At 45.7% G+C, this 27,336-nt stretch overlaps 1 protein-coding gene across 1 annotated transcript in view; it reads left to right on the top strand.

Annotated features, from left to right (window-relative positions):
- The window catches only part of ACVR2B (activin A receptor type 2B), a 108,791-nt gene that overhangs the window by 58,879 nt on the left and 22,576 nt on the right, over window positions 1-27,336 (top strand). The window contains exons 2-4 of the mRNA XM_080386922.1: window positions 21,058-21,265; window positions 25,020-25,129; window positions 26,480-26,631. Coding sequence (XP_080243048.1) covers window positions 21,058-21,265; window positions 25,020-25,129; window positions 26,480-26,631 — 470 coding nt within the window. The remainder of the gene's footprint in view (window positions 1-21,057; window positions 21,266-25,019; window positions 25,130-26,479; window positions 26,632-27,336) is intronic.

Below are 27,336 nucleotides of genomic sequence, written 5' to 3'. Positions count from 1 at the left end.
AACAGCTCCGTGTGCGCACAAGCTGCAAACCAATTGCAGGCAGCAATTGTCTGCTGCGATTTTAAGAGGGAACCCATGATGTGGAAAATCCTTTGCAGCTGATATGTCAGTCATACCTGAGGATCAGCCAGGAGGGAGGGATAACAGCATGTTTGCTTCCTAGTCAAGGGCGAGAGGCTTGCAAAAAAACTCGAGTAAAGCTGGAAATAAGCTGCTGGGATTTAATGGGGAATTGCAGTGCGGCGTACAAGCAGTTGGAGAATAGGGAGTAAAAACACTTGAAAATAAGACAAGGAGCTGGTAGTCCTGATCTTGATCAGTGTCTTAAAAGCAGTAAGACTGATGAAAATTTCTTGCAAACCACTGTTTTCTGGGGTGCTGGCACAAGGCCCACTCAAAGTTGGCTGGCTCTGTGGGAGGTGTCTGTGGGAGCCATTTGCACCAAGGGTCATCCAGGGGGATGGGGAAATTTTCAAGGTGGTTCTGGGAACTCATTAAGCTAAAAAAAAATAAATAATCTGTGGTGGGTATAAGTGGTCACTTATATTTTTGCCTTTTAACACGCCTGAGCCAGGCTCCCTTGCCCCCCCATCACCCCCTCCTCTCTTGGTGCTCTCCTGCGTGCGCAGCTCCAGATGTGCTGAACCAGAAATGCTCCTCCCTGAGCCCTTCAGCCAGATTTTGGGGAGAGAAGTTCCTGGCTTGCAGGGGCTGAGGTGCGTTCGGGGTGCCCTCGTGCTGGCAGAGGTTTCCATGCCAGGCTGCCTCCTCGTCCTCTCCCTGCCTGCGCTGCTGGCGATGTGCCGGTGGTCCCTGGCAGGTTGGTTGGCCCCGGTGCCAGTGTCCTCGTACCCAGCACGGTCATTGCTGGGCAGGGTGGAGGGTTGAAAGGTGCTGGTGACACCCAGGGTATGTGGCCATGGGGCTTCTCTGGCCACCACGCTCTCCTGGGTCCTTTGGTTGGAAGCAGTGCAGGATGCCGTATTTTAATAAGGATGCCATAGTTCAATAATGCTTTCTTTTTCCTTCTTCTTCCCTCCCCCCCCCCTTTTATTTTCTCTTCCTACTTCTCTTTTCATGGGGGTTTATGATGTTTTTCTGCTTCAGCTATTTATACATCCAGACAACCCTGCCTGCTAGTGCTGGTCCTTATTTTAGCACAGCCCAGCTCCTTCCTTTGAGGTTGCCTTCACTTGGTTTATTTTGTGATAAAACGAGCCCATCTCCACCCTGGCTTTACCTTCAGGGCTGTGAGTTATCAGGGTTAAGAGCCATGGTATTTTTCTCTTAGTCATATAGAGATGCTCAAAGCCCTGGTGCTAAACGGTATCGATCCGAGCACTGGCTGCCCAGGGTTGTGGGTGCCTGTGGGAATTGGGTGAAACATCCCTTTGCTTTTTGGGTTTTTGTATAAAATGGTTTTGCAGAATGGAAGAAGCTCTACAACCTTCTTCCCTCTTCTGTTGCTTAAAAACCCAGAAACCCATCATTTCAAAAGGGTGACGAGGACAGGTACAGGGCTGCAGCTGAAATTGCGGGTGGTGGTACCAAAGCAGTGAGACACTGCGGGATCCTGGACTGTCAAGAATCATTGCACCCCTGTGGCATCTTCTTGCCGTAGGGGAATGCTTGATTTCATCTTAGCAAAACCCGCTGGGTGGTTTGTGCTGGGATGGCGGCGGTGACACACCAGGCATACGCCTTGTATTTGATACTGTGCTGTTTCACCTCCGGTAGAAATCTGATGCTTTTTTCATCTAACTCCAACATCTTCTGCACTAAAATGGTTGATGATTAATGTGATTTTTTTTTCCCCTAAACTCAGGGAAATCTCAGCAGAAGGTTGGAGCAGAGCAGGAAGCAGCAGCAAATGCCATCTCTCCCTCACAGGGAAAGATCCTTCTCCTTCCCTATTAGAAAATGAACAGTAATGAAATAATTCCTTTGTAGTCATAGCTGGTCAGAAAAAACTTGCCTGTCTCAGGAGTCTCCTCGTGTTTGCTGAAAGTCTTTTTCAGGATGTGGAGCTCACTTTTCTTCTAGTTCAAGAAAATTACAACATTGCTGGGAGAGATGTAATAGTGTGTTGGTGGGAAAGTGATCCGGGCACTTTGGGTTTCTCTTGTATTAAACCTTACAGCAGGTTTACCTGCTGGAATCGAGAGGATTTAAAATGAAAGTGGAGACGTTCAAATGAAGATAGCATGCTGAGTCTGACGGTGATGGAAAGCGGCTGTAAAACATTAGGGATGGTAGCCTGAAATCTCAGGCAGTCGAATGAAAAGTGAAGATAGAAAGTTTCTCAAAGGTGTTTGCTTTAAAAAAACAAAAAAACAAAACAAAAAAACCTCAAAAACCAAACCAATAAAAGTCTTGTGGAAGCAGTTTGGTGCTAATGCGTACCCAAAAGATTTAGCAATTCAAAGGAAGAAAATGATAAAAAATGAAATTAAAATTCCTTGTATTGTTTGAAAGGCAAGACACTCCTGCCTTAGAAGAAGCACCATTGACACGTGTGGTATGTTCTGAAATTGCTTGGGAGAGAATGTTGAACTGGGGGGGTGGAGAATGGAGGGAGAGACTAATTATATATAATCTTAAAATGAATTAGGTGATATAAATGTAATGAAAGCAAATCCTGTTCCTGGAGAGACTTTTCAGTTTGCATTTTGATATCCTAGGGCAATGGCATGTTGCTCTCTGACAGACAACCATTTGATTTGGAAATATGTGAATAATTGGGAAGTGGAACCTCTTTGAATTTGTTACTTTCCCCTCTAGCGTTTGAAGGACTAATTATAGGAAGAGCTGCAGAATGCCCTATGCGAGCATGCATGCAGCCAATTTGTTACTTTGCTGGTTGCATGAGTCACTGCACTGCATCCTGTGCTCTTTGATATGTGTCCTTGCTTAAAAAATTATATGTTTATTTTATAGACAGAGCGATAAGCATGTTATACTCTGTCGGGGGAAAAAGAAAAGGTACAGCAGCTCAGTGGTAGAGGCAGGGGATGGGCGGGTGGTTGGGTAGGAATAAATACACGTGCGGCTGATGTGAAAAGTGATCGTCTGAAAGCTGAAGCATCTTGGCAAGGCTTGCACTGCCTGCTCGATTGAGAGGCATCACCCTATTTTAAGATTATTTTGAATTGGTTCTGAGGATCCTCCTGTCTGCAGTTCTCTGCTTACCAGCAGCCAGAGGCTGACACTGTGCTGGGCAGGAGGGACCACCTCCCCATGCCCAGCGTGGCCACTGCCAGTCCCCAGATATCACGAGCAAAATCAATGTGACTGCCCCAAGCTCTCCAAAGGAGGAGAGGGGGTTAATCGGCTGCATGACTGTTCCAACACACTTGGTGTCATTTATCTTCTCTGCCTGTGCTCAGCCCCAGGATGGTGGGTTTGAAGGGGAGTTAGGGCCAGCACTGGGGCAGGAGACACCGAGTGTGAATAAAAATCCTTCGCAGTCTGGAAAATAACCAAGTGCTTTGCTGCTTGGAAGAGCTCACAGATCCTAATTTATAATACTTTATAAATGTATGAATGTCTTAAAAATATATGAAGTCCTTCTCTCCCACTGAAGGTAACATTTGTGATGGGAGCCAAGCAACTGCTGGGTTGGGCTGTGCAGGGGGAGGAGAGAAGGGCACTGTGGAAGGTGATGGATATAAAGCCAAAAGCCTGTGTGTGAGATCTGCAGATCCCAGGCTGTGCTCAGCAGACCCGTTATATATAGTGTCTTACGTTAAGCTTTTGTTGTTTATGTAACACAGAAAGTTTGGGATCTTCTGACATAGATGAGGCAAATATTCCTAGTGGCTCCCTCCTGACCCAATGTATAACCTTGGCCTTGGAGCTGTGCCGCCTCCTCCGGCTCTCCCCACCTGTGATAACCGGGATAATGACATTTGCTGCTGTTGGAAAAGCAGCGCTGGCATGGAGAGCTGCGAAATAAACCGGGATGTTTCACCAGGCTAGGATGTGGGAGGCTGCGCTCAGGGTCTCAGCCAAGAGCTGATGCCTGAGTTTGCCTAAGACACGGTGCATCTTTTGTCTCCCCTTCTTTAGGCAATATCCTCTTTGGGGAGGGACTAGCGCAGTGAGGACCAGATGTACGTTAAGCCCTTGGGGCCATATTGAAATGCAAATGGAAATGAAATAGTGTATTACTTCCAACAGCAGTAATGGTGGTACAAAGATGAAAGTGCTGTGTTGGTAGATTGTGCATCAAAAGGGGATAGCTGGGTGTCAGCCCTGACAATGCTTCATCCTGTTGGGAAACCTGCATGCCATGCAATGTTGTATTTGGGGGGTTGAGGTCATTGTTACACAGATTATTTAAGCCTGGATGCATTTTTAGCTGGACTTTGTCTAAAGAATAAACATAGCCAGGGCTGTTTTCCAGTCATCAGCTAAACAGCCAGATCGAGGGCTTGACTCGGTGATCCTTGCAAAACATTACTGGCTGTCTTCAAAAAAAAATTCCCAACACATTTTCCTTTTGAAAACGTAATTGTGCATAAAGTGATACACATTATTTTTACTTTGCAAATTATTCTGGTGCCTGGACTGTGCTCTGCTTCTCACTTGTGTGTATGGTGCTGTGCTTCCTCTATGTATCCATGTATGCCTGAGGTGGCAACTTGGAGATGGAACTAGTCCTCTTCCAAGAATAAAAGAGCTTGATTATTTTCTTCTGAAAAAACAGTGGCCATAGGGACAGGGGTAGTATTTTTGCCATGCTAGGCACGTCTGGCTTGTATCTGGCTTGACTAACATAGTCCCTGTCCTGCTAGAAGAGCCTGTTGTAAACTGGGGGCTCCAGCTCTTCCTGCCAGGCTTGTAGGTCTGTTCTTGCTTTTGATTCAATCTGTAGGACTGCTTTTTAGTAGAGACACCAGTACTGTTCAGATTTTGCAGTGAGATAGCTAATCCGCATTAGTTATCCCATGCTAGAAATGCACCTTTGATGGCAAGGAACACAATATGTTAATTCCTCGCTACGCTGAGATCAAAGCTGGTTGTGAGATGTCAGCCTGGCCCAGGGCTATGGTGACTTCTCCTTTCTGCTTAAGATTTTTCAAAACTGTGTAGTGGCTGGTGGATACTCAATCTGAGACATTCTGAGCATTTTTTATCCCCTCAAGAATCAGGCCTCTTTTCAAGACAGCTTAGGTTGGCTACCCTGCATGAAAATCTACTCCCTTTGAAACTGTTGACCCACAACTTCCAGAATACAGCTGGGCAGGCACGGCAGCTTCCTCTGCTTCAGTGTAAAGGTCACTTATGATGTGTTGTTAATGAATAATTATTACTGCATGCTTTCCTCTTTAAATGGCAGGGGCATCCTTGCTACATAAAACATTAAAAACTTGTTAAGGTGGAAAATACCGATGAACAGATGAAAACCGCATGCAAAATCCTAGCCCAGTGAGAAATGGTTGCAAGCATTGATCCGAAGGGGAGCAGGGACGCGCTCTGGCAGGGAGGAGTTTGTGGAGGTGTTGTGTCCTTCTCCAGCAGCTGTTGGCTCCAAATGGTATTTCTGGGCTTGGGGCAGTTGTTTGAAGGGGTTGGGTTCCTCAAATCCCAACATGAAAAGAAATGCAGACCGTCTGGATAGGTCAAATGGAAATCAAGAGCAATATTGTAGTCGATAATACACTGCATTTGGTTTTCCAGTAGCTGCTTGGATCTTGCAACATTTGAAGTATTTTAAAATTGCGTTTTCTAGTTTGAAGACATTTAGTATAGGAACTGGACAATGGCCAGACTAGGCCAGAACAAAAGCCCACCCAGCCTGGTGGCCTGACCCCACCTATTGCCAAAAGGTGCCTTGGAAGGAATGGCAGAACAAGCAAGTGCACGTGGTTCTTAAAAAATTATGGGGCATCTTCTGAGAAGGGGTTCCCCACATCACCTGCCTTTTTCATGAGGAACCACCTTCTCCAGGTTTGTTTTGAACCTGAATCTCACTAGCTGTGATCGTTTCACCCTTCATCACTTGTTGTTCATCACTTCTTTCATCCTTCATCAGTTGTCTCAGCCTTGCAAAGCAGGGACCATCTTAAAGATGGATGAGATTGATCAACAATATTATTCTCCACTTTTAATTCAGCATGGAGAAGAACACATCTCAGTGCTCACCGGAGGTCCTGGGATAGCTAGAATAATAGGTTATGTTTCCTGGGGTTATGTTAAAGAAAATGAATCCTGTAGTAGAGTATTTATGTTGAAAAGCTTGAACTGTGATGGGAAAAACTTGTACCCACAGGAATGAGTACCTGTTAGCGGTGGGCTGAAACTCTCTGTTGTCTTATCTTTGCTCAGACCTCAAAAAGAAAGATATAAGAGGTGGAGAGTTTCTCGTTCTTGTTTCTGCCTTGCCTGGGGCAGGTGTGTTCACCTGCTTGTTGGTGTAGAAGCAGATGGGCAGTCCTGTGCTCTCCAGAAAGTTATCGAAAGGTTTGTTTGCTCTTCTCTGATAGCTGCAACACCTTACCAAAGTTCAGGAAAATTGGCTGAAGAGCACCAAGACCTGTGTGTTCAAACCTAGTGGGTAGCTTAGTGGTTTTATTGCTCAACTGGCTGCTGTCACAGTGAAACTTTTCACGTTGCCTTGGAATCTTTAATTATTTAGTGGAAAATGGAGTTTATTGGTGGTATGTCTTCCATTTCTGTTTCTGCTGATTAACGAGAGTGTACAGTACTGTCTCGTACCGTACCTTTTTATTAGAGAGGTGGGAGTAATTTTCACGCCTGTGTCCCTGTGTATGTCTGAGCAGGGGGAGGCAGTGGGAAGATGGGTTCAGTGTTGCAGTTTGCTTATCTCTGTGTAGCTGCCAGACCTCTGTGTGTATGTTCCTGCAGGCACCTCTCTCATCTTACAACTCACGCACAAAAGTCATCATTGTATCTTGTTGATGAAGCTCTTGAGGAGAAAGGAAGGGGTTTGGCTGCAGCCAGAAGTGATCATGTGGCAGGTTATGGAGGGAATATTTGATTTTCTTGCAAAGTGGTTTAAACAAGGATGATTTGATCCTTGGTTTCCCTCTTACTGAAATCTGGAGGAGAAGGAAGAAGAAGAAAAGTGTCTTGAAGTTTTGAAATGGTTTGCTGTGTCAAGGTCTGATCTGTTCTCTGATATCAGGAAAGGTATCTCCACTGAGTGTCCAGGTTAGTAGGTGGAGGAGACACTTTCATTCATTTATCTTTCATCAGCCAAGCTGCTTTCAATCATTTATCAGCAGTCCTGGCTAACCGGGGAGGTCCCCGTTGACTGGAAGTTAGCAAATGTGATGCCCATTTATGAGAAGGGCCAGAAGGAGGATCCAGGGAACTACAGGTCTGTCAGCCTGACCTCGGTGCCAGGGTAGGTTACGGAGCAGATAGGCTTGTGTACTATCACACGGCATGTACAGGACAACAGGGGATCAGGCCCAGCCAGCATGGGTTTATGAAAGGTGGATCCTAATCAACGAACCTGATCTCCTTCTATGACAAGATGAGCAAGATGACCTACCTAGTGGCTGAGGGAAAGGCTGTGGATGGTGACTACCTAGACTTTAGTAAAGCTTTTGACACCATTTCCCACAGCATTCTCCCAGAGAAACTGGTGCTCATGGCTTGGACGGGTGTGCTGTACGCTGGGTAACAAACTGGCTGCACGGCCGGCCCCAAAGAGCGGTGGTGACTGCAGTGCCACCCAGCCGGCACCAGTCACGAGTGGTGTTCCCCAGCGCTCCGTGCTGGGGCCAGTCCCGTTTAATCTCTTTATCTATGACCTGGACAGGGGGATCGAGGGCACCCTCGGTCAGTTTGCAGATGGCACCGCGCTGGGTGGGAGCACTGCCCTGCCGGGGGGCAGGGGGCTCTGCAGGGTCTGGGCAGGCCGGGCCGAGGGGCCGAGCGAGCTGTGTGAGGGTCACCCCGGCCCCGTGCCGGGCCCTGCCCGGGGGTCACACACAGCATCCCCCTGTGCTCGGCCTGGTCAGGCCACCCCTCGAACCCTGTGTTCAGGGTTGGGCCCCTCGCTACAGGAGGGACACTGAGGGGCTGGAGCGTGTCCAGAGCCGGGCAGGGGCTGGGGAAGGGGCTGGGGCACAAGGCTGGTGGGGGGCGGCTGGGGGAACTGGGGGGGGTTAGCCTGGAGCATAATAGGCTCAGGGGGGACCTTATCGCTCCCTACAAACTACCTGAAAGGAGGCTGTAGTGAGGGGGGTGTGGGTCTCTTTTCCCAAGTGACAAGTGATAGGACAGGAGGAAATGGCCACAGTTGCGCCAGAGGAGGTTTAGTTTGGATATTAGGAAAATTTTGTTCACTGAAGAGGTGGTCAGGCATTGGAACAGGCTGCCCAGGGAGGTGGTTGAGTCACCATCCCTGGGGGTATTTAAAAGATGTGTAGGTGTGGTACCTGGGGACGTGGTTTAGCAGTGGACTTCGCAGTGCTGTGTTAACGGTTGGACTCGATGATCTTAAAGGTCTTTTCCAACCTAAATGATTGTATGATTTACAGAAACCGATTGCTTAGAAATTCAGCTAGATCTTGCATAGTGCTTCAGACCTCAATGTATGTTGATAGTCCTTTTTGTCTACAGAGAAACCAAAGCGTGGCAAGTCAGGAGGTGACTTGGAACAGTTAGTGGCCTTGTGGTGAAATCTGGATGCTGACTTTGGCAGCAGAGCAGTGTTGTGTGCTCTGGATCACAACTGGTAATGCTCAACATGATAAGAATCATCGGGGATCAAACGTCCTCTTGTCACCACAACAGTTGTGTAATCGAGGCTGACAACCATATACTGTTGTTTTTCTTTCAGCCACCCAACTGTCTCCATTATAGAATCACAGAGTGGTTTGGGTTGGGAGCGACCTTTAGAGATACCTAGTCAACCCCCCCTGCCATGGGCAGGGACATTTTCATGAGACCAGGTTGCTCAAAGCCCCGTCGAACCTAGCCTCGAACACTTGCGATGAGGTAGCATCCACATCTTCTCTGGGCAACCTGTTCCAGTGTCTCACCAACCTCAACACAGGAGATTTTTTTCTGTGTGTCCAAGCTAAACCTATCCTCTTTCCATGTAAAACCATTGTTCCTTGTCCTGTCACTGCAGGCCTTGGTAAAAAGCCTCTTCCCCATCTTCCTTGTAAGCCTCCTTTATACATTGAAAGACTGCAATAAGGTGTCCCTGGAACCTTCTCTTCTCTTGAGTTCTTGTTGCATTTCCAGTGATAAATCCCTCTAAATACTTCTGAAAGTGCCCAGAGAAGGGCACCACCATCTCCTTATTGTTGTACGTCAGAAACTGAATACATGGGAGCAGCATCAGAGATGGGGCTGGTGGAGATTCCCACCTATCTGGAGTTAGGAAATTGTCTAGGAGTACAGTACTGAATCTTAGAATATTACTTTATGTTGTTCTATGTAATATGGGAGCCTGGTCACCATGGAAACAGGCATCTAAATAGAAAGTTGAACTGAAAGGGAATGTACCCAGTTTCTGGGGTGGAGCTGTTGAGCTCATGTCATCCAGAAAGCTTGGACACGGATGGAGGGTAAGTGTTTCTCCTTCCATGGCATGTGCGCACTGTGGTCCAAAGTGGTTTAGTCTTCCTTATGGCTTGAGAAAACTATAAAATGCCAGGAAGCAGAAGACGTGTCCAAGAGCATGTGATTATTTTACTGTTTTCCGCCTCTGAAACAGTCAGAGTTTCAACTTTGTGGGACAGTCTGCTCAGGAATATTTTTATTTCAAAGTGGATTCCAGATGCTTGTGAGTGCATGTTATCAAGATGAAAGCTAATAGGTGACTTTATTTCCCCCCAGCCACCCGCCCACCCCCCTTTATATACTATCTCTTCAGCATCTCTTTTATAACTTGTCTTTAGAGAATCGCTGCAGTTATCCAGCCGTTTCTTCCGTGCCTTTCATTATTGTAACAGAAACAATCACTGGAAATTGCATGATGGTATTGGGTTGTGCTGTATTCCTTCCTCAGGTCGTTTGACGGGAGGTTTTTTTAATAGACCCAAAGGAGAAAGGTACATTTCTGTAAACATGAGAGAAGTCCTAGATGTGCTGTAGCCACTTGGGAGAAAACTCCATTGTAAAAGAGGCTTTTAAAATTGCTCATGTGGGATTTGCCATTAAGTGCGTAAAGACGAGAGAAATGGACTTCTGATTTGGCTGACGACTTGCTTCTCATTCTTGAAGAATTTTAGGAATGTCTTTACTTCCTTTTGGAGGGCTTAAGGCTAGTGTGTGATTGCAAGGGCTAGAGAGTTGCTTTTCTTCCTGCCTCACTTCTCTTTCAGCCTAGGTTTAGCTGCCTTCCCGTGCTTTGACTGAAGTTTGTTAACTCTTGAAATACTGGTGTATGCAGAGAAAGAGGCTCTTAAATATCAGCGGTTTCTTCTTTTGCAAAACCTGACTGATCTGAAGATCTAGGATGTCATGTAAAAGGTGTTGCTTGCTTCAAGGAGTTATCAGGTATTTTCATACGTTGTGCTGTGGGTTGAACTGAGGAAACTGATTGGGATGTGGTAACCCATGCTTATCCTTCATCACTGTAACAGTGGCTATAAACTCTGCTAGCACTTGTTTGTGCACTGTGCTTCGATCGTATTCTTACCCTTTGAGCTAAAATACACCAGGGTGTCAGAGCATCAGTGATTGTTCACGCGCTGGGGAATACAGGTCAGACTGGCAGCAAAGATTTGCATGTCTTATTCTCTAGGAAATGGAGAAGTATGGGAATTTTGTCATACTGTATTTTGTATAATATGCAAATGGTCTTTGCCCAGAAGGGCTTAATTACCTGCCAGTAGATTGAACCCTTGAGCAAGCTGTAGGGAGCCATGAGCTTTGCTGCGACTCGGGGCTCTATGTAAAGAGCTGGGCAAGCATCCCCCACGTGGTCCCATAGTATTTCTTCTTGCTGAAGCCCTTGGTTCCTCAGAAGCAAAAGTTTGGGTTTCTCAGGTGAATAAAGTAGAGCCCCTAGTTTGTTTCAGCCATCAATCACCCATTGTCAACGGGAACTGAGGTCTGAATTCACACATCTGGTAAGATGTTCTGCCTGCCACTGCCTCCCCTTCAGCTGGCTGGTGAGGAGAAGCTCAGTGCCTGTAAAGCTACGGAATAACAGGAAGGTAATCTTAGAAACCTAATTTCTAGATAGAGGGAATCTTCTCCTACTGACAGAGTTATCAAATTTAATTCTTCCCTGAGTTTCCCACTTGCTCATGTAATCTGCTGATTAAGTGAGTCATCTCTACAGTGTATTTGAATTTTGGTCAATGGAGTTTAAAATGGTGATTTTGAACCCTGTCCCACAGTTCAGAGTGAGTATGCTTTTTTATTTCCTTTTTAGCTCTGTCCTGCTGAGAAAACTGGCCAACTCTGAGCTTTGATTATTCAAGTGGAAGAGGGTGACAAGAAGACAAACAAACATCATTTAGTTCTTGGGGGCATGCTTTCCTGATGCTTGACCTTTTGGACTTCCAACATCTTCTTGTCCATTTACATGCATTACAGTTTTTCCAATTACCAGTGAATTAAATTTGGAATTGTGGTATTTGGAAATGTCAAGCAGAATCAATAGAAAAGCACTTGGGGCCCAATCTTAGTAGACTCAGCACATTTTAAAGCATATTTGAAATGTCCCTGCTGATAAATCTCAGAGGACCACGTGTAGATTATGAATTGAGGTGCTGCTGTTTGGGTACTGAAGCTGTCTGTGGCTTGCCAGGTGTGCTGTGGTGTGTTAGACACACATCAGTCTCTCCCTGGAGAAGACCTTCGAAATCAGGAGCTCTGAAAAGCATTTCTGCTGGTGGCAGCAGCATGGGAAGGCGAGGATGGTGGGATGTAGCAGGGATGGTGGGATGTAGCAGGCACACATAAAAGAGCCAGGAAAGGTACCACCAAATTGCTGTTCCTTAAATCTCCGTAGTCCACAAGGAGATGCTCCCGTATCCTCAGCCCTTTGCCTGGAAGGAAATTTCTTTGTAGGCTTGCTTTGAAAGCTTTTCAAAACTTCACTGTGTGGGGGGAAAATATTTATGAACATACGTGATTTCACTTCCTCCTCCCATGCTCTTTGGAGACCTCACGCTGGCTGCTGAGGAGAGCAGGAGAGAACAAATGATTGTTTTAAATGCTATTTCAGAATTTCTTGCATATTGTACTTAGTGATTTGTGGCATCTGGTCAAAATCTGCCCTCTATTTTTGATTTTCAGGAGTGTAGCTGGAAATATCTTCATTTGTAATTAAACTCTTAATACTTTCTGTCACTGAGGCTACGAAGTTTGGCGGCTGAAACAACCTTCTCAGTAGCTTGTTTGCACAGTGCTTAGCCCACAAGGGTCCATTTTTCATGCCAGAAAGCAGCCGTTCCTGTTATGAGCCAAATAAATGGGCTGCTTAATGTTTTTATAAATGCACACCTCAAATTTTTAAAAAAAGAAATTCTAAATAACTGTGTGCTTGTTTGAAAACTCATGGTCTAGGGAGAAAACACAACCTCTCCTCTCTGGAAATCCTGTATGGAGCCAGGCATTTTCTTGGCATGGTGGTACAAAGGAAGCCAGGAGGTGTCCCCTAACAAGCAGGGAGGATGGCAGAGCTGTTGGCATTTACCTGCTACGTTTGTGGCAGAGGTCCTGCACGAGGTGGCATTCTTGGGGATGGTCACACATGGATAGAGAGCAGCTCAGCATCTTGGGAAGTTTGGATGCGCAGTCTGCAGTTTCACATGTTCCCCACCCTGTGCCATGTGGAGGCAGGCGGTCGGTGGCAGTGCCCTTTTTGGATGCGTAACTTTGTGTTCATCGAGGCTGACTTGATTTTGTTTCTGTTCTCTTGGGTGCAGCGGAGGAGTGTGTATCTGTATTAAGAAAAAAAAAAAAAAAGAGAAATTAGGCGTTTTTTTGGTGTTATTACTAATCCAGTTTGAGCTCTGCTGTCCAAATTGCCTCGTTTGTGACCCAAAGTGCATTTAAACATGAACTGCAGAAGCACCACGGCATTAAATGGTTTTGATTGATCTCCCTGATGGTTTTATTAAAGAACTAAAACGTTTTTTGGGGAGACAGATACAGTTAGTGATGCAAAGGGAGAAATCTAATTACATTTTGGCTTTGTCCTTAACTGAAATGCTATAAAATAGGATTTTTCTAATGGATAACTAAAATGATCTCTTCTTTAAATAAAATATAGAAATGACCAGCTGAGTTCAAGTCAAAAATGCTCAGCTTCCAAAAATTGATTAACTGCTGGCAACGTTTCTGTCCTGCCACACACCAGTCCAGCCAGTGACCTGGCCAAACCTCCATGGATTGCTCTGCCTGGCCAGAGGAATGATTTACTAAACCTTTTCCTGAGTGATCCTCCCCTTTAGGCCAAGAGATTAATCTCATCAGCAATCTGTGTGTGTGTGTGTGTGTGCATGTGTGTGTGTGTGTACGCTCAGTATTTCACTACATCGAATAATGCTGTCATCTCACTCAGCTCTGTCTTCCTGAACACGAATCTGCCTGGTTTTATGGACTTGTAAGGAGCTGGGATGCTGCATGTCTCTTCTCCAAATCCTTCTCCTATCCACCCTATCTGACTTAAAATACCAGGGAAATTATTCAGAAGAATTAAACCTTTATTGCATCCTTTCCCTGAGCTGGCAGTAATGACTCTTTAAACATGCTCCCTGTATTTTACAAAACAGGTTTTACTAGCAGTTTGGGGGAAAATTCTAATAAAGATCTAAGTTATTTTGAATAATTTCCTTCTTATCTTTTACTGATTTAAGCCCAAGTTAAAAAAGAGATATGTGATGGGGGGTGGGGGTGGGGATGGGGGGGGGGGGTTTGCTACACAGATGTCCGTGGAAGCTGTGAAGCGTGAGTCATGGTGTGAATATAGAAGCCCTGAGTTGTCATCCCTGGTGAGCAGAGAGGATGTATTTCTTAATATTAAAGTTCCTTTTTTAATTTTAAAAGAAAATGACTTAAAGCCTCCTGTCCTTTTGAGACTGGTTGTCAATGGCATCATTGCAGGTTACCATGGCAATATATGCTGAGATAATAGATTAACAGCCATTGATTGACTAGAAAACTTAGAGCTCTTTTATCGTGGGATATGCCAAATGTATTGACAGAAAACAAAATTCAAAGTAATATCTTCCCTTGACGTTACACTGTTGCCGTTCTCAGTGCTGCAGGGGGCTGGTTTTACCTGATCTGGCTTAAGAACCAAAATATTTTGCAATAGTCGATGCTGTACCAGGTGTTTGGGTTTTTTAATTAGCCAGGGCAGTGCCCATCCCTGCATCCAGCTGGCTGGAAGGTGCAAGCCTTGGGTGTTTGATTGTTCTGTGGCTAGATGTATGCTGGCCACGGACGTCCCCAAAGGTGGGGTGAAGTTTGGGCTTGAGAAAGGGGCTTTGCAGAGTCAAGGGGGCTTGTCTGTGTTATATGGGGCTCTGCCGTTCCAAGGCTTTTGTGGAGGAACAGGGGATGCAAGCAACGAGTCTTTAAATCCTCGTGTGCAGTTATGTACTTAACCACAGATGTCATCACTAGTTTGATGCTTTGCCTAAAAACGTATTTAGACCCTATTATTTAAGTACAGCAGGAATGAAATCACCCCGCTTGGGGAATAAGTGCTGGAGCAACACTTACTAATTGTGGATTCATTGTCGGCTCTGTAGAGATGCAACTGGCTGGTCTCTCTGGAGCAACATTTTCCAAACTTTCCCAGTCGTAAGCCTTTCTCTGGCTTAATTTTGGGATCTGGAATGCTAGCAATAACTATTACAATTGCTTCAGTTTGCAGTCCTGCACATAACTTCTGGGCAGGTGTCTGGGAGAGGGAGAGCTGGGGGACAGCAGCCCTCTTTTCCTGCCTTTCCCTCCCCTCCCAGTGTGCTCTACACATGCTTGGATCGTGGTCCCCCCACTGAAGGATGTGCCAAGATGCAGCCCTGTGTTTGAAGGCGGCTGTTTTAGCATCCCCGCAGGTGCTGAGCAATGGGAAGGGGCGGGTGTGAGCTGGCGCCGGAGTAGCTCATCCCAGCAGATGCTGAGCTGCAAGGTGAGCGCCCAGCAGCCTCTTATTTCCCAGCTCTGCTCAACCATGCTGCATTTTGAGGGATAGCTCTTGAAAACAAACCCAAACCTCAAACAAAGGGCCCGACTTTCATAATCACACATGCAAGAATGCATCCACAGTTGCTTAATTGCTACATGCAATTACCCTCCAAATTAGAGGGCAATTACCCCAATTCAGTGTACAATCTCTGTCATTTTATATTATAAAATTACATGTACAAATAGCTATATAGGGACATAACTAAGTGTTTGCAAATAACTTCAGTTGCATACACAGTTTCATATATAAAGCCCGGTGGTTTTGACAGTTAGGCAAAGAGACTGTCTGGTAAATCACTCAGTGTTTATGCAGACTATTTTGACACGTCCCATCTTTTTGTATATACTTTCATTTTAGCTTTTAAAAAGGGGACAAGCAGAGATAAAGAGCTGAGATTTACAGCAGCCTTCAGCCTTGGGGAAGATATTCCCCATGTATCTAATTATGAGTTAGGAGCCCAGCAACTGCTAACACCTAGACCCAGAGTTGCTACACTGGATCTTGGCTATAATTTAGCAGCTGTTGGATAATGACACAGCCTCAGTGATCTGTCAGCAGCTCCAAATTAGAAGAGCAGAGTTTAGTCTCAGATCAGCAGCAAGGTCCCATGCCTCAGCAGGCTGAAGTCCTTCAGTTCAAGAGGACCCATTTTAATGAGCTCCCTCTCTGCCTTGCAACTCCCAAGTAGAGGAGAGAGGTCTTCCTGTGTCGCATGGCGTTTCAAGTGCTCTTCCCATCGTTACGTGCCTCAGATAGGTGCTGGGGGTCTTGCTCAGCAAAAACCTAGCGATGCTTCAGTCATTTGGAGCAGAAAATCAACCCGAGGGAATGGGCGTGACCATGGTTTCTCAGGACCACGGTAAAAATGTTGATTTCCACCCCAAAAATGGGTGGTGGTGGGTAGCCTTCCTCTGCCTTCATGATGCGTTGGGAGTTATTTCAGCTTCGTGGTATTTTGCATAAAGGTATTTCTGCGCGGCTTTTGTTTGAGGAAGGTGTCGGGAGAAGCCACATTGCGTCATCCCCGAAGTGCTGGGTGGATGCAGTGGGATGCAAGAAACCCATCTGCTCCTGCAAAGCCTAATTCTGCCTTAGACTTTGATTTCAAACAGGACTTCAGACTTTATTCCTTAAATGACTATTTATGGATTGTGGTATTAAAATGTTTACTGTTTTTGTCTGGCTGCTGCCATGAGGCTCTTTTCTATGGAGAAAACTGGGGCTGGTAGCAGGCTGCGCTGCTGGAGATGCCATGCTCCTGCCCGGCATGCGTGCTCATACTTTGCTTGCTCAGCATTTTCTGCAAAGCGCTGCCAGTGCAGTGAGGCGGTTCTGCCTGCAGTAGTTTGTGCAGGCAATCGTCCAGCCGTGGTGGAAACATCTCCCCTGCAAAATGTCTATGTGTGGGGAGGGCCAGCAGATCCACCTGTGTTTGTACCTCTTGCCTGTACCTATTGGAAATCTCTGCTGGATAGGAAACAGCTTTTTTTCCTAACTTTTGCTTTGTGGCTGGCGGAGTAGAGTTAGGCAGGAGGGGAATGGGAGCCCAGTGAATTAAACCAAGTTCCGACAGCCATCTTCAAACACTGGCTTAGCAAATCTTTTACATCTCGTTGCGCCCAACTCCTGTTGACTTTCTGCCAAAAGCTTAGCAGCTCCCTGGTGTGTTTATTTTCCATCCTGTATGAGCAGGGTGTCCTTACCAGGCAATGCCACCGAATGAAGGGTGTCAGGAGTTTGCCGACCACTTACCGACGCTGGTATGCGGGAGACAGCAAGAGCGTTAGGGGGAGGGGAGGGCAGAGCCAGTGGGACACAGCCCCTTTAGTCCTTCTCAAGCTGTGGTTTGTTACTGCATCCAAAGGCTTTTGTTTCAGGAAAGGCTTTTTTTGGCCAAAATTAATCCTGTCTCCTCTTTCGGTTGTGCGGGTTTGGTTCAACATCTGCCTTTGAGCCAGGTTGTGCTGCTGGGCGTTGAGGGAAGCCCACTCAAGTCCAGCCCAACCCTTGTTGCGCTAATGCATCAGCTGTGTCCAGTGGAAGGAGACAAGCGCTTCCTGCAGCCGTTTTGGGGCAATACCCTCTGCTTTTTCTTGCAGCTTGAAATGAGAAGCAGGACATGGTTGATCTGTGTCTCTCTCACCTGTGTCACTCGGCAGAAGTGTCCAGCTCAGTGTTTCTTACAGACCTGCAGTGGTTTTGGGGGAATGGGTCCTTATGTATCCATTGCCTAAGGAGGGAGGAGGAGGCAGGAGAAACTACATGGCTTCCCAGAGATGTAGGAGCAGAGCTCCAATTTCCTCCTCTTAGTCATCACCACCCCACCTTTCTCCCTCCAAGGGACAAAACCCTGTTTCAGTTCCCCCTCCTTCCATTCAGTTGAGAGTTTTAACATAGCAAGTGCAGGTAAAGCAGTTAGCTACAAACTTTGGTCTCTGTGTGATCCATTACAGAGGCAAGGTACGAGTGTTTCTCGATGAGCTAAAGCAGCAGGTAAATTAATACCCAAGTCTTGGAGTCATGCCTCTTCCTGCTGAGACCATCTTGGGCACAAACAGAAGGGCTTCTTGCAGTTCTGAGCACCCAGCGGGATGAGGGTCCTCACCAAACAGCTTTTTAAAAGGGTCTGGAAGCAGGTAGCAAACACGCAGGTTTCAAAAGTGTCTCCTTAATGCAAGCATCCTTAGGAGCTGTCTTAAGGAAAGCATACATACATTTAGTCATCCAAAACTTTATACATGCTTTTATTCAACTAATCTAAACTTTGACAGCAGGGGAAAAACTGTGAAAGGCCTTTTTCCTGGCACGGTTGCTGTTTGCAGAGTTGGGTTTGCATGTTTGCAAGCAGATCTTAGTCTTCAGCTGAAACTTGTTCCAGAAAAGACAACTGTCTTGGGGGAAGGGAGCCTGGGCTCAGCGCAGGATTTAGCAGCCTCAGTTTGCTGGTCCCACAGCTGATACAGCTCCTGTTTCACATCTTTTTAACATTCCCTTTTCAAAGCAGAGTGGAAACATCAAATCTCACCACAGCTTTGTGCATTGCATTGGCCTTCATTGCAGGTGGAAGAAAACAGAGTCTACATAATATTGCTCGAGGTTACAGATGGAGGTGGCTGAGCCAGGATTAGATTTTGGGTCCGCTTCCCAGGCAAATGGCTCATTAAACCTTCCTGCTCTCCAGGAGATGGGGTTGGGGAGGGAGAGGAAATTTCCATCTAGAGCAAAAGCGAGATTGGGTTTGGAATGATGGAAATGATATTACAAAATGTATTTCAAGGGCTGGACCAGAAGGCGATAGTGAGTTATTAGCTATGAAGTATCAGCTGGAAGCCATGTGAAGTATTAGAACGAAGCTAAGATATTTATTCATTCCTTTATAAATAAAAAGATATCGCTCTCCCTGCACACAAGGCAGTGTTCCTTCGCTTTCCTGCTGATTTAACCAGTATTTAGGAAAAATGCTTAATCTGCCCTAACAAAGTGTGGTGTAAGTATCAAGAGAACAAATACCAAGGCTTTAATGAGGAGCGTCAATATTGACACAGTTCTGTGTTAAGGGATATCGGGAGGTTGTTTTTATTATAGTAAGCAACTTGTCAGAGGAAAACTCAAATGTAGCTTTGCAAGTGCCGATAAAACCTGCAGGTGCTATTGAAATTGAGCTCTTGTTCATGTGTGCTGTCAATATAATTTCTAGTTTCAGAAGTCAGCTTTATGACTTTCTCATACCCCTCTTCCCTTGCAGTCTCTCCCACGATGCAGATTAAACATTCCTCCCCAAAAGAGTTATTGAAGGATGGAGCACCTCTTCAACTTGCGAAGAGATCTTCCTAGTCTGATGAGTTTGTGCCGTACCATGAAAATTTCCCACTGCTGATTCCAGGTGTTGGTATGGGAGCAGGCTGGACACAGCTCCCCTAGCTTGTGCATAAGCTATGGTTTCTCCTGCAACCTTCTTGCAGTTCCACTTCTGCTTTGTGGCAGATCATTTGCACTCCTTGCGTGGCATGTGTTGGCAGCAGAAGGTTGTTTTCCTACAGCAGATCAGGCTACACTGAATAGTTCGAATGCAATCTCTGGCTCAAGCACCATCTTTAACGGGCTCTCTGTGCACTGCAAAATTGGAGGTGAATCCTGCCGTGAGGTAACAGCGTGCAGACTTGGCAACTTGAGGAGTTGCAGGCTGTGGAAAGGCAGATCAGGCTTCTCCCAGCTTCCTGCTCCCTTGGGACAAGTCATTTAATCTTGGCATGTTGGATCTTCAGTTGGAAGTAATACTCCTTTCCATAGCTGGGTGTTGTCAGGGTACTTACATCAGTAGTGGGTGGGTGTTCAGGTGTGGAAACGATGAAGCTACGGAAGGTATCCGGGGCCTGGAGCTGGTGCCTGTGCTCAGGCTGGTGTTTCTTCTCTGCTGGCTGTAAGCCACTTGCTGCTCAGCATCTTACGAAGGCTGAATTGCATTACTTTGTAGAGGCCTTTCAGAACTGGCTGGTTTGCCATGTTGAGTGGGAATGACAAGCTGGGTTGCAGTTAGATCATGCAGACATGGCCCTGACTGCCTTAATCTCAACATTAAAGGTTGTGTCGCCTTTGGAGAAGATAGAGTCGTGAAAGTACTGCAAATTTTTCCAGCCAGAAATTTAGTTCTGTGCTTTGCAAAGGTCTGGCTATTCTGGGAGCGCAGCAGTTTCATTTCACCATCCTGTGGGACCCATTCGTGTTTTTTACTTAGTTGTCAACACATTTTATTGGGCTACCTATATTTTTCATGATTGCAGTCCAGAAAAATAACAGCCAGGTCTGACCTTGCCTTGGGCTGGGTAATCCCGAAGAGAGATGGCTGCAGGGCATCTCAGGATTTACAAAGTCAAAAGCTTCATGGTACCTTTTCTGATTGTCTGCTTATGTCATGTGTTTGTTTCATTCTTCTTCTCATTTTAAACTAATCCTCAAAATGTCATAAAGCAGAATATTTCCAAATGGAGATAGGATTTCTAAGGCTTAGGACAAAACAAGCCATCTGTGTTTCCTTGCTTGATTCCAGTTTTAACTGAAGTGTCTGTAATCGTGTTTCAGTTCTGTGCCATGGTGTCTATGGGGGAATTGTTTCACTTGGGGCAGCAGGAGGTCCTCGGTCCTTTGATACCAGGTTCTAAAGGAGGGAAGATGCACAGGCTGCGGAGACTCTTTGTTTCGTGTGGCCACATGTCTGGGGTGGTGAGAGCTGTTTGGGGAACAGTTGCATTTTGCTGAAGGTCTTGTTTGAGTGGAGAGGCAGTGTGAGCTGTGTCAACTGCAGCTAAAACCATGCCATTTATTCTATGGAGACTTATCCAAATAAGACTGAACTGGGATCTAAGTGTGGAACAGGCACTGGTCTGGCCCTCCTCAGCAGGATGGATAGAATCTATTCTCAGTTACATCCTATACACATAAGAAACCGTTTGGTTTTAGGTGGTGTTTCTCAAAATAGTGCTGGAGAGAGAGGGCAACTCCATTGTGTGACACCCCAGCAAGCGGCATGTAGCACCCTGGGAGGTTGTCTTGCTTAAACAGGGTTTTTGTGGTTACAAGGTAACTGGGTGTGGATCGCCTCGTACATCCCCCCATGTCAGGGCCCTGCGGTTGAAGCACTGGCCAGAGGAGACCTGGGGGTTGGGTCTCAGCTGGGCTTTTGACTTCACCATGGGCTCAAATTGTAAGCCTGTGCAAACCTGTGCTCTCTGTTCTCCATCTCACATCAGCAAAGAATAACCTTCAACACCATGCTGAAGCTCACTTTGATGAGCTGCTTAGTTCCCAGGAGGCAAATGTATGCATCACCTAAAGCATAGCCACCTGGAGATGTGTCTCCTGGGATCTGTTTCTGATTTTGCTTGAACATTCTTGGGGTTTGAATTTTGCTTTAGGACCAGGCCATGGAGAGGCTGAGACAAGGGAATGCATTTACTACAATGCCAACTGGGAGCTGGAAAAGACCAACCAGAGTGGCGTGGAGCGCTGCGAGGGGGAGAAGGACAAGCGGCTCCACTGCTACGCCTCCTGGAGAAACAACTCGGGCTCCATCGAGCTGGTGAAGAAAGGCTGCTGGTTAGATGACTTCAACTGTTATGACAGGTAATAGCCTAACTGGTTTTCTGAATCCAGGTTTAATTGTTCCTCTAAGTGCAAAGGCTCATGATATTTGCATCAAGGAAAAGAAAGCCAAGTCCAAGTCAGTCGGCCCATTCATCCCCTGTAATTACTTCTGTTGCTAATGCAGGTCTCAGAATTGTCACTTTTCTGCGTTGATGTTCTAAATAGAAGCTGCAAAAGGTACTTTTAGGGTTTTTTGTTGTGGGTTTGGTTGTGGTGGTTGGGGTTTTTTTTTCCTTAGCAAAGCTTTGATAGTTCTGGCATGCATTGAAAAACCTGTCCTGTATCATCAAATGAAAAGCAATATGTTCTTCCAAGAGCGTTTGGCGATACAAAGGAAAACTTGGAATCATTTGGAGCTTTCTAGAAAAGCACAGATATCTGGGGGTGGTTAGAGGTTGAGATATCCTGGCGTGATGTTGCAAAAAGTTTCACTGTTCTTTGGCTGAGTTAAGACGGGCCAAGAGAAAGAGTGGGGCAGCAAAAGCAACAGGCGTGGTTGTGTGTCACTGCCTGTAGCAAGCTGAAAAGGAGCAAGGTTTTGTAGTATGAAGACTCCAACCTCATTAAATGGCTGGGAAAATAAACTAGTTTTTTCTCATTTCCCTTGATGGAACTCTACAGAGGGGAAAAGAATTACAGCTAAAGAAAATAGCCCTCTGAAGTTTCACGGTTAGAAAGGGTAATGTTCAGTAGCTCTAGACTCAGTGTTTCTGTTAAAAAAAAAAACACACCAATGAGCAACCAAGCCACCCAAACCCAGCCCTTTCAGTAAGGATTAACAGAACATAAAATTCAGGGATTTCACCTGATAAAACACCGGTATAGGTTGATCACACCTTTGTCCAATTCCCAGCTGAGCATCTTTGTAGCTTCTAATTCCAAACATTTTAGGACATCATGTCCTAAACTGTGGGTCTGAAGCTGGGACTAGATTTATTCCCATGGGTGGAGAGTTTTCTCCCTTTGGCACTGTATGCTATCCCTACTTTTGTGCCCGTTGTCTTAGCTTTTCCCAAGTGTGAGTCGTTCCTCATCTTCATTCTATTCTTAGCCCCGGGGTTGCTTTCCCACCACACCTATTCCCTTGCCAGTTGCGTAGCCAAGCTCTATATATAGTTAAATTTTTATTCTTTCCCGATAAATCAATCCTCCTTGGCCCATTAGTCATCTTAATGCTGATCCTTCTGAGAACAGAAGGTCACTCTAGTTTCCTACTTCGAAGCAGAAGTGTTTACTGTAAACAGATTTCTCCTTTCAATGCCTGCTCTCGTATACAGTGACACTTGTATTGTCACTGAGTGTCTCTGCGCAGGGATGTAGTGGTTCTTAAACTTTGTCATAATGTGTTGCTCTGTTAAAATGGTAAAAAGTTCCCAGGGCTCCTCACAAGCCTTTTTGCAGCCCCAGGTTTGAGCATCCATTATCCTGCAGGCTGATTCTTCAAAGACACAGTTCCAGGGCAAAGCTAAAAGATCTTCTGAGAATTAACAAACAGTACAAGTGTTGAAAGCAACATTTGAAATAAAGGTTAGCTTTAATTAAATAAAGACTGTTTAAATGCAGTCTTTTTTTTTTTTTTTTTTTTTTCTTTCCCCCCTTTCCCTGAGTGCCCTCTGCAGTCTTTCATACAGGTAGTGTTGCATCCCAAGACAGGAAAAATGGCTAAAAAGATGATTTTTCAATTGATGCTGCTGCGCTGACGCCCTTTTTGTCTCTATCTTCAACATCTTTGGATGCCGGACTCCTGGGTGCAGCCTTGGGAGATGCATCTGTACCTATCTCTGCAAAAGTGTCCCCTGGATGCAGGGCACGGTCCTGTTATTCCAGGCTGCAGCTCCCCTTGGAGCACAGGCAGCACATGCTGCTACATGCCAGATGCTACCTCCTTGTTGCTGGAAGATGAAAAATGCAGGAGTGCAAGGGTTGGGATGCTGAGGGTGATGGCTCCTTACTCTGTTCTGTATCTTAAGGAAACAAGGACGTGGCACATGTACATTTAAGGTTATAGGAAAAGGTAGTGTTTAAGAATCGACTTGTGTGCTCTTTGTTTATTTACACAGCCCCACCAGAGAGATTGTGTTCATGTTCCCTTGAAGAGCACGTGTACTGCTATGAAACGTGCCCTCAGTGCCATAGAAAAATGTGTCATTCTCTCCCACTGTCTCATTTGTAATATTTGCTAAGTATAACATGTCATGTGTACCTGGATGGCTGCCCTGAGCGCACACCAACTCAAAGACAGGGATAATGAATTGCAGATGTGGAGCAGGCTGTTTTCACTCATTAGCTTGATTTCTTAACCAACAGATTTAGCAAAGGATGTGTTTTCTATTGAAGACTCCAATACTGATGCTGTTAAATCCAAAGGGCTTGTTATCTGATTTCACGAAAAAGCATCTGGAAACATTGCTTAACTTGTTAAATCTTTGTTCATTTGAATAAGTCAAATAGCTGCTTTTTTTGCTTTGAAGTTTAAAAAAATAAAAGCCTGAAAAACAAACCAAGCATTTCCCAGCTTAGACCTTGCAGGAGACATTTTGGCTATAGCCACCTTTCCCCCCCAAAAGGAGTAAAGCACTGAAAACTACCCCGTGTTATGACTGAAGAGAGCTCTTTCTTCTCGTAGCAGTATGTCAGTGATACCACAGAAAGGGAGGCTTGGCATGGGTTCATAAATGAGTAATAATGTCAAACACATATGATTGTTTTGCTACTTCCTCCGAGTGGTCAAAGGAAGGAAGTTATGCATATAATTTAGCTGGGCTTCAGGAAATAGTTTGATACAGTTTTCTGTGGAGAGCAGCTCTGCAACCCTCATAACTAAAAGCAGAGGGTAATGTAGCAAAAGGTGGCAGGGAAGGGAAGCAGACATTGAAGAAAGAGAAAGAAATGACTGCTAGAGCAGTGCAGAAATCACTGCACGGCTCTTTTGGCATTGATCTGTGGGAGAGGGAGGATGTGTGAAAGTGGAGTTGGTCTGATCCGTGGAAGTCCCCTAACACCTTGCACAGTGTAGAAGGAAACCTCAGTGCTGAGGAGGCTGTAGCGCTACCTGGATAACAGGCAAATACAAAAAAAAAAAGAGAGCTGCAACCTGTTTTTCTTAAAGGCTTTCATGCGGGAATAACTTTTTTAAAGAAGGAGATAGCATTTGAAAATTAAACTTAAAAAAAAAAAAAAACCAACCCAAACCTGCAGCCTCCCTCCTGCCTGCAGTGGGACCGTTGCTGCTGGTGTTCGGTGCCCTTCTAGCACGTAGAGTTAGCGATGCTCAAGGCGGTGAGAGCAGTCCTCGCTCAGCCCTCATCTTATGTACTTTATGGCACAGTCTTTAACTGCATGATCAAATACTCCTCTCCCCTGACAGCATACATACAGGCTGTGGGAATGACACTGTTCAGGGAACAAGGCATCTCTCCATCGTTTTTCTGCTGCTCTTTCAGTTAGCGGCGGCGGCTGTTATTTATTACTCACCATCTAATGCCTTCAGTACATATGGAAGCATTTGTTTCCTTTACAGTCTTTTCAAGGGTCTTTGCTATCCGCTGGGGTATTTGAACACCAAGTTGTTTTCTGTAAGTGGAGACTGCTGATCTGTGCAGCGCAGCAGCAGGAGAAGGTGCATGGAGAAGATGATTTGGGGCAGGTCAGCTCCCCAAGACCAGAGGCAGGAGTTGGCTGACGTTGTTTTTTCTCTTCCCTTCATTGTCATGTCTGTCCCTCCCTGACGCAGGCAGGAATGCGTAGCCACAGAAGAAAACCCTCAAGTGTTTTTCTGCTGCTGCGAGGGCAACTATTGCAATGAGAAATTTACCCATTTGCCTGAAGTCACTGGCCCAGAAGGTGAGTGACTGGGTGGACGGGGAGTTGGGGGTCTCTTCCTCTAGACCCAGTTTGTGATGACTTCTGGGTTGTTGGATACATCCGAGAGGACACAAAGCACCATTTTGGTTACAAGGTCCAGAAATCCTTCTGCTACAATTCTTTAACAATAGTTTTTTAAGGCTCTTTCACTCTGTGGGTAAAATGTGTTGTCCCAGCACCTCAGATACCACCAGCAAGGATTAGTTTTTCTTTATGGTGGACGTTCACAGTGGGATATTACAAAACCAAAATCCTGCACAAGGGGAAGAGGGCAGAGTGATTTATACAGCACGGAAGAAGGCTCAAACTCTTAAAAGGTATTTGACACCTTCTTCATTAATTTTCATAGGTCACAGGTCTCCAGATACCTTGAGCATTTGTAATTTTTGTATTTGATTGCTACTTTGTTGGTCTGGGGATTGAAAGGGAATGGGTGTGTGTGTCAGCTTTCAGAGTTTGTGGGTATACTTCAAGGAAGGAAAGTAATAGCTGGTACTTCTTCGGAGGCTAATAGAGAGATGATGATTCTTTCAGCTGTACGCTTGCTAAAGTATCATTCAATACAAATTATTGAAGCAGGTGGATTTTTTCCTTAGGATGGTTTCTTTTGCTATCAACTACTTACATTTACTGAGATGTTCCAATAGACCATTATCAAATTTTCCTGGGCTTTCCTGTTAGGTATTTAATTGTTTACATGGGGTTTATTATCTCCTGTTATTAATGTACCCGTAGCAACCTAGTAGCAAATATTATTTCTCTCACAGTTTTTTGTTTAATTTGGCAAGTCTTGCTATTTTTTCCTTCCCTGTCTCCAACATAGCAACATGGCTCCATTTAGTATTCCCATTGTTTGTGTCTCAACTGCACTGATGTAATTTGGAACAAGAACTACTGTGGGAATAGTGCATTTGATTGTGGCTCCGGCAGCATTCTACTAAAAACTGACACCTTGTCAATCACTGTAAAAGGCAAAGCAACACTGCTAGGGATTTCATGCTCACTTAATACCTTTGGAAGGGTTAAGAGGAGGAAATTTTCTTGCTGTATCCCAGCAAGAAATACCCATCTTAAATAAAGGTCAGATGGAGGCTCACCTTGCAAAGTGTTGTTTGGACCATTGTAACTCCATTACTAATAGCCACATGGAAAAGAGTAAACCGCAGAGCGTTATGAATACTGTTGGATGGGATGGGACATGCCATTAAGCGTTGTCAGCTTTGGAGTAGGAGGAAGGATGGGGCTGGGTTGCATCTGGACATGTAGATGACAGTGCTGTTGCATGCCTGAAGGGTCCTTCCCCTCGCTTACCCTGCTCTTTTCTCGCAGTCATATACGAGCCACCGCCACCAACGCCCTCCCTGCTCAACATCTTGGTATACTCGCTGCTCCCCATCGCTGTCCTCTCCATGGCCATCCTCTTGGCCTTCTGGATGTACCGTCACCGCAAGCCTCCCTACGGGCATGTCGACATTAACGAGGTGAGGGAGTTGCTCCCCTTTGTTTGGACCTTACAAAAGGCATGGAGGCTGTGTAGCATATGTTCACATCCACTTTTGCCCCACCCTTTTTCAGGTGGCCTAAGTTTTCTTCTCTTATCTTTTTGAAGTTGGTGGTACAGCTGGCCAACGTGGTGGTGTTAGCATCCCCTGTGAGGCTGATGGGTTTAGATGGGGTTATCACCACGTCTGAGATTCCTAAGGGATGTAGTTCCATAGCCCTGCTTGTTGGCTACCCTTCCCCCCAAAATCTCCAAGCTGTTGCCTGTGTTCAGCCAACTTTCAGCAGAGGAGCAGAGATCAGAGAGATGATAAAGTTTGTACCAGCTTTACAGGGGGAGGGGAGATGCTTTCCCTGTTGAAGCTCGTTTTTATGAGCCATCAGAGAATGAGTGCAGGAGGTCATCCTCATGGTCCAAAGCCATCAGGAACTGGTCCTTGCTGGCTCTGCTGTGCCCTGAGCCTTCTGGTTTCTTCTGAAGGGCTGAGCAGCTACCTCTCCCTCCCTCCTCTACCCATTACAGCCCATACTGTGAACCTTTCCCGGCTGAAAGCAGATAGGACAGAGCTCCAGCCCCACGCATCCTGCAGGGTTGCGTTGTTCTCTTGGACCAGTGCAGAGTTTAAACAGATACGATCTTTATGATGCTGACAGACCTGTTTACTGCCCATTGCTAGGGTTATGTG

The sequence above is a fragment of the Falco punctatus genome (assembly GCF_963210335.1).
Source record: "Falco punctatus genome assembly, chromosome: 4".
NCBI classification, from domain to species: Eukaryota; Metazoa; Chordata; class Aves; order Falconiformes; family Falconidae; genus Falco; species Falco punctatus.
The sequence above is the reverse complement of the archived record's forward strand: the minus strand, read 5'-3'. Positions and strand labels throughout refer to the sequence as shown.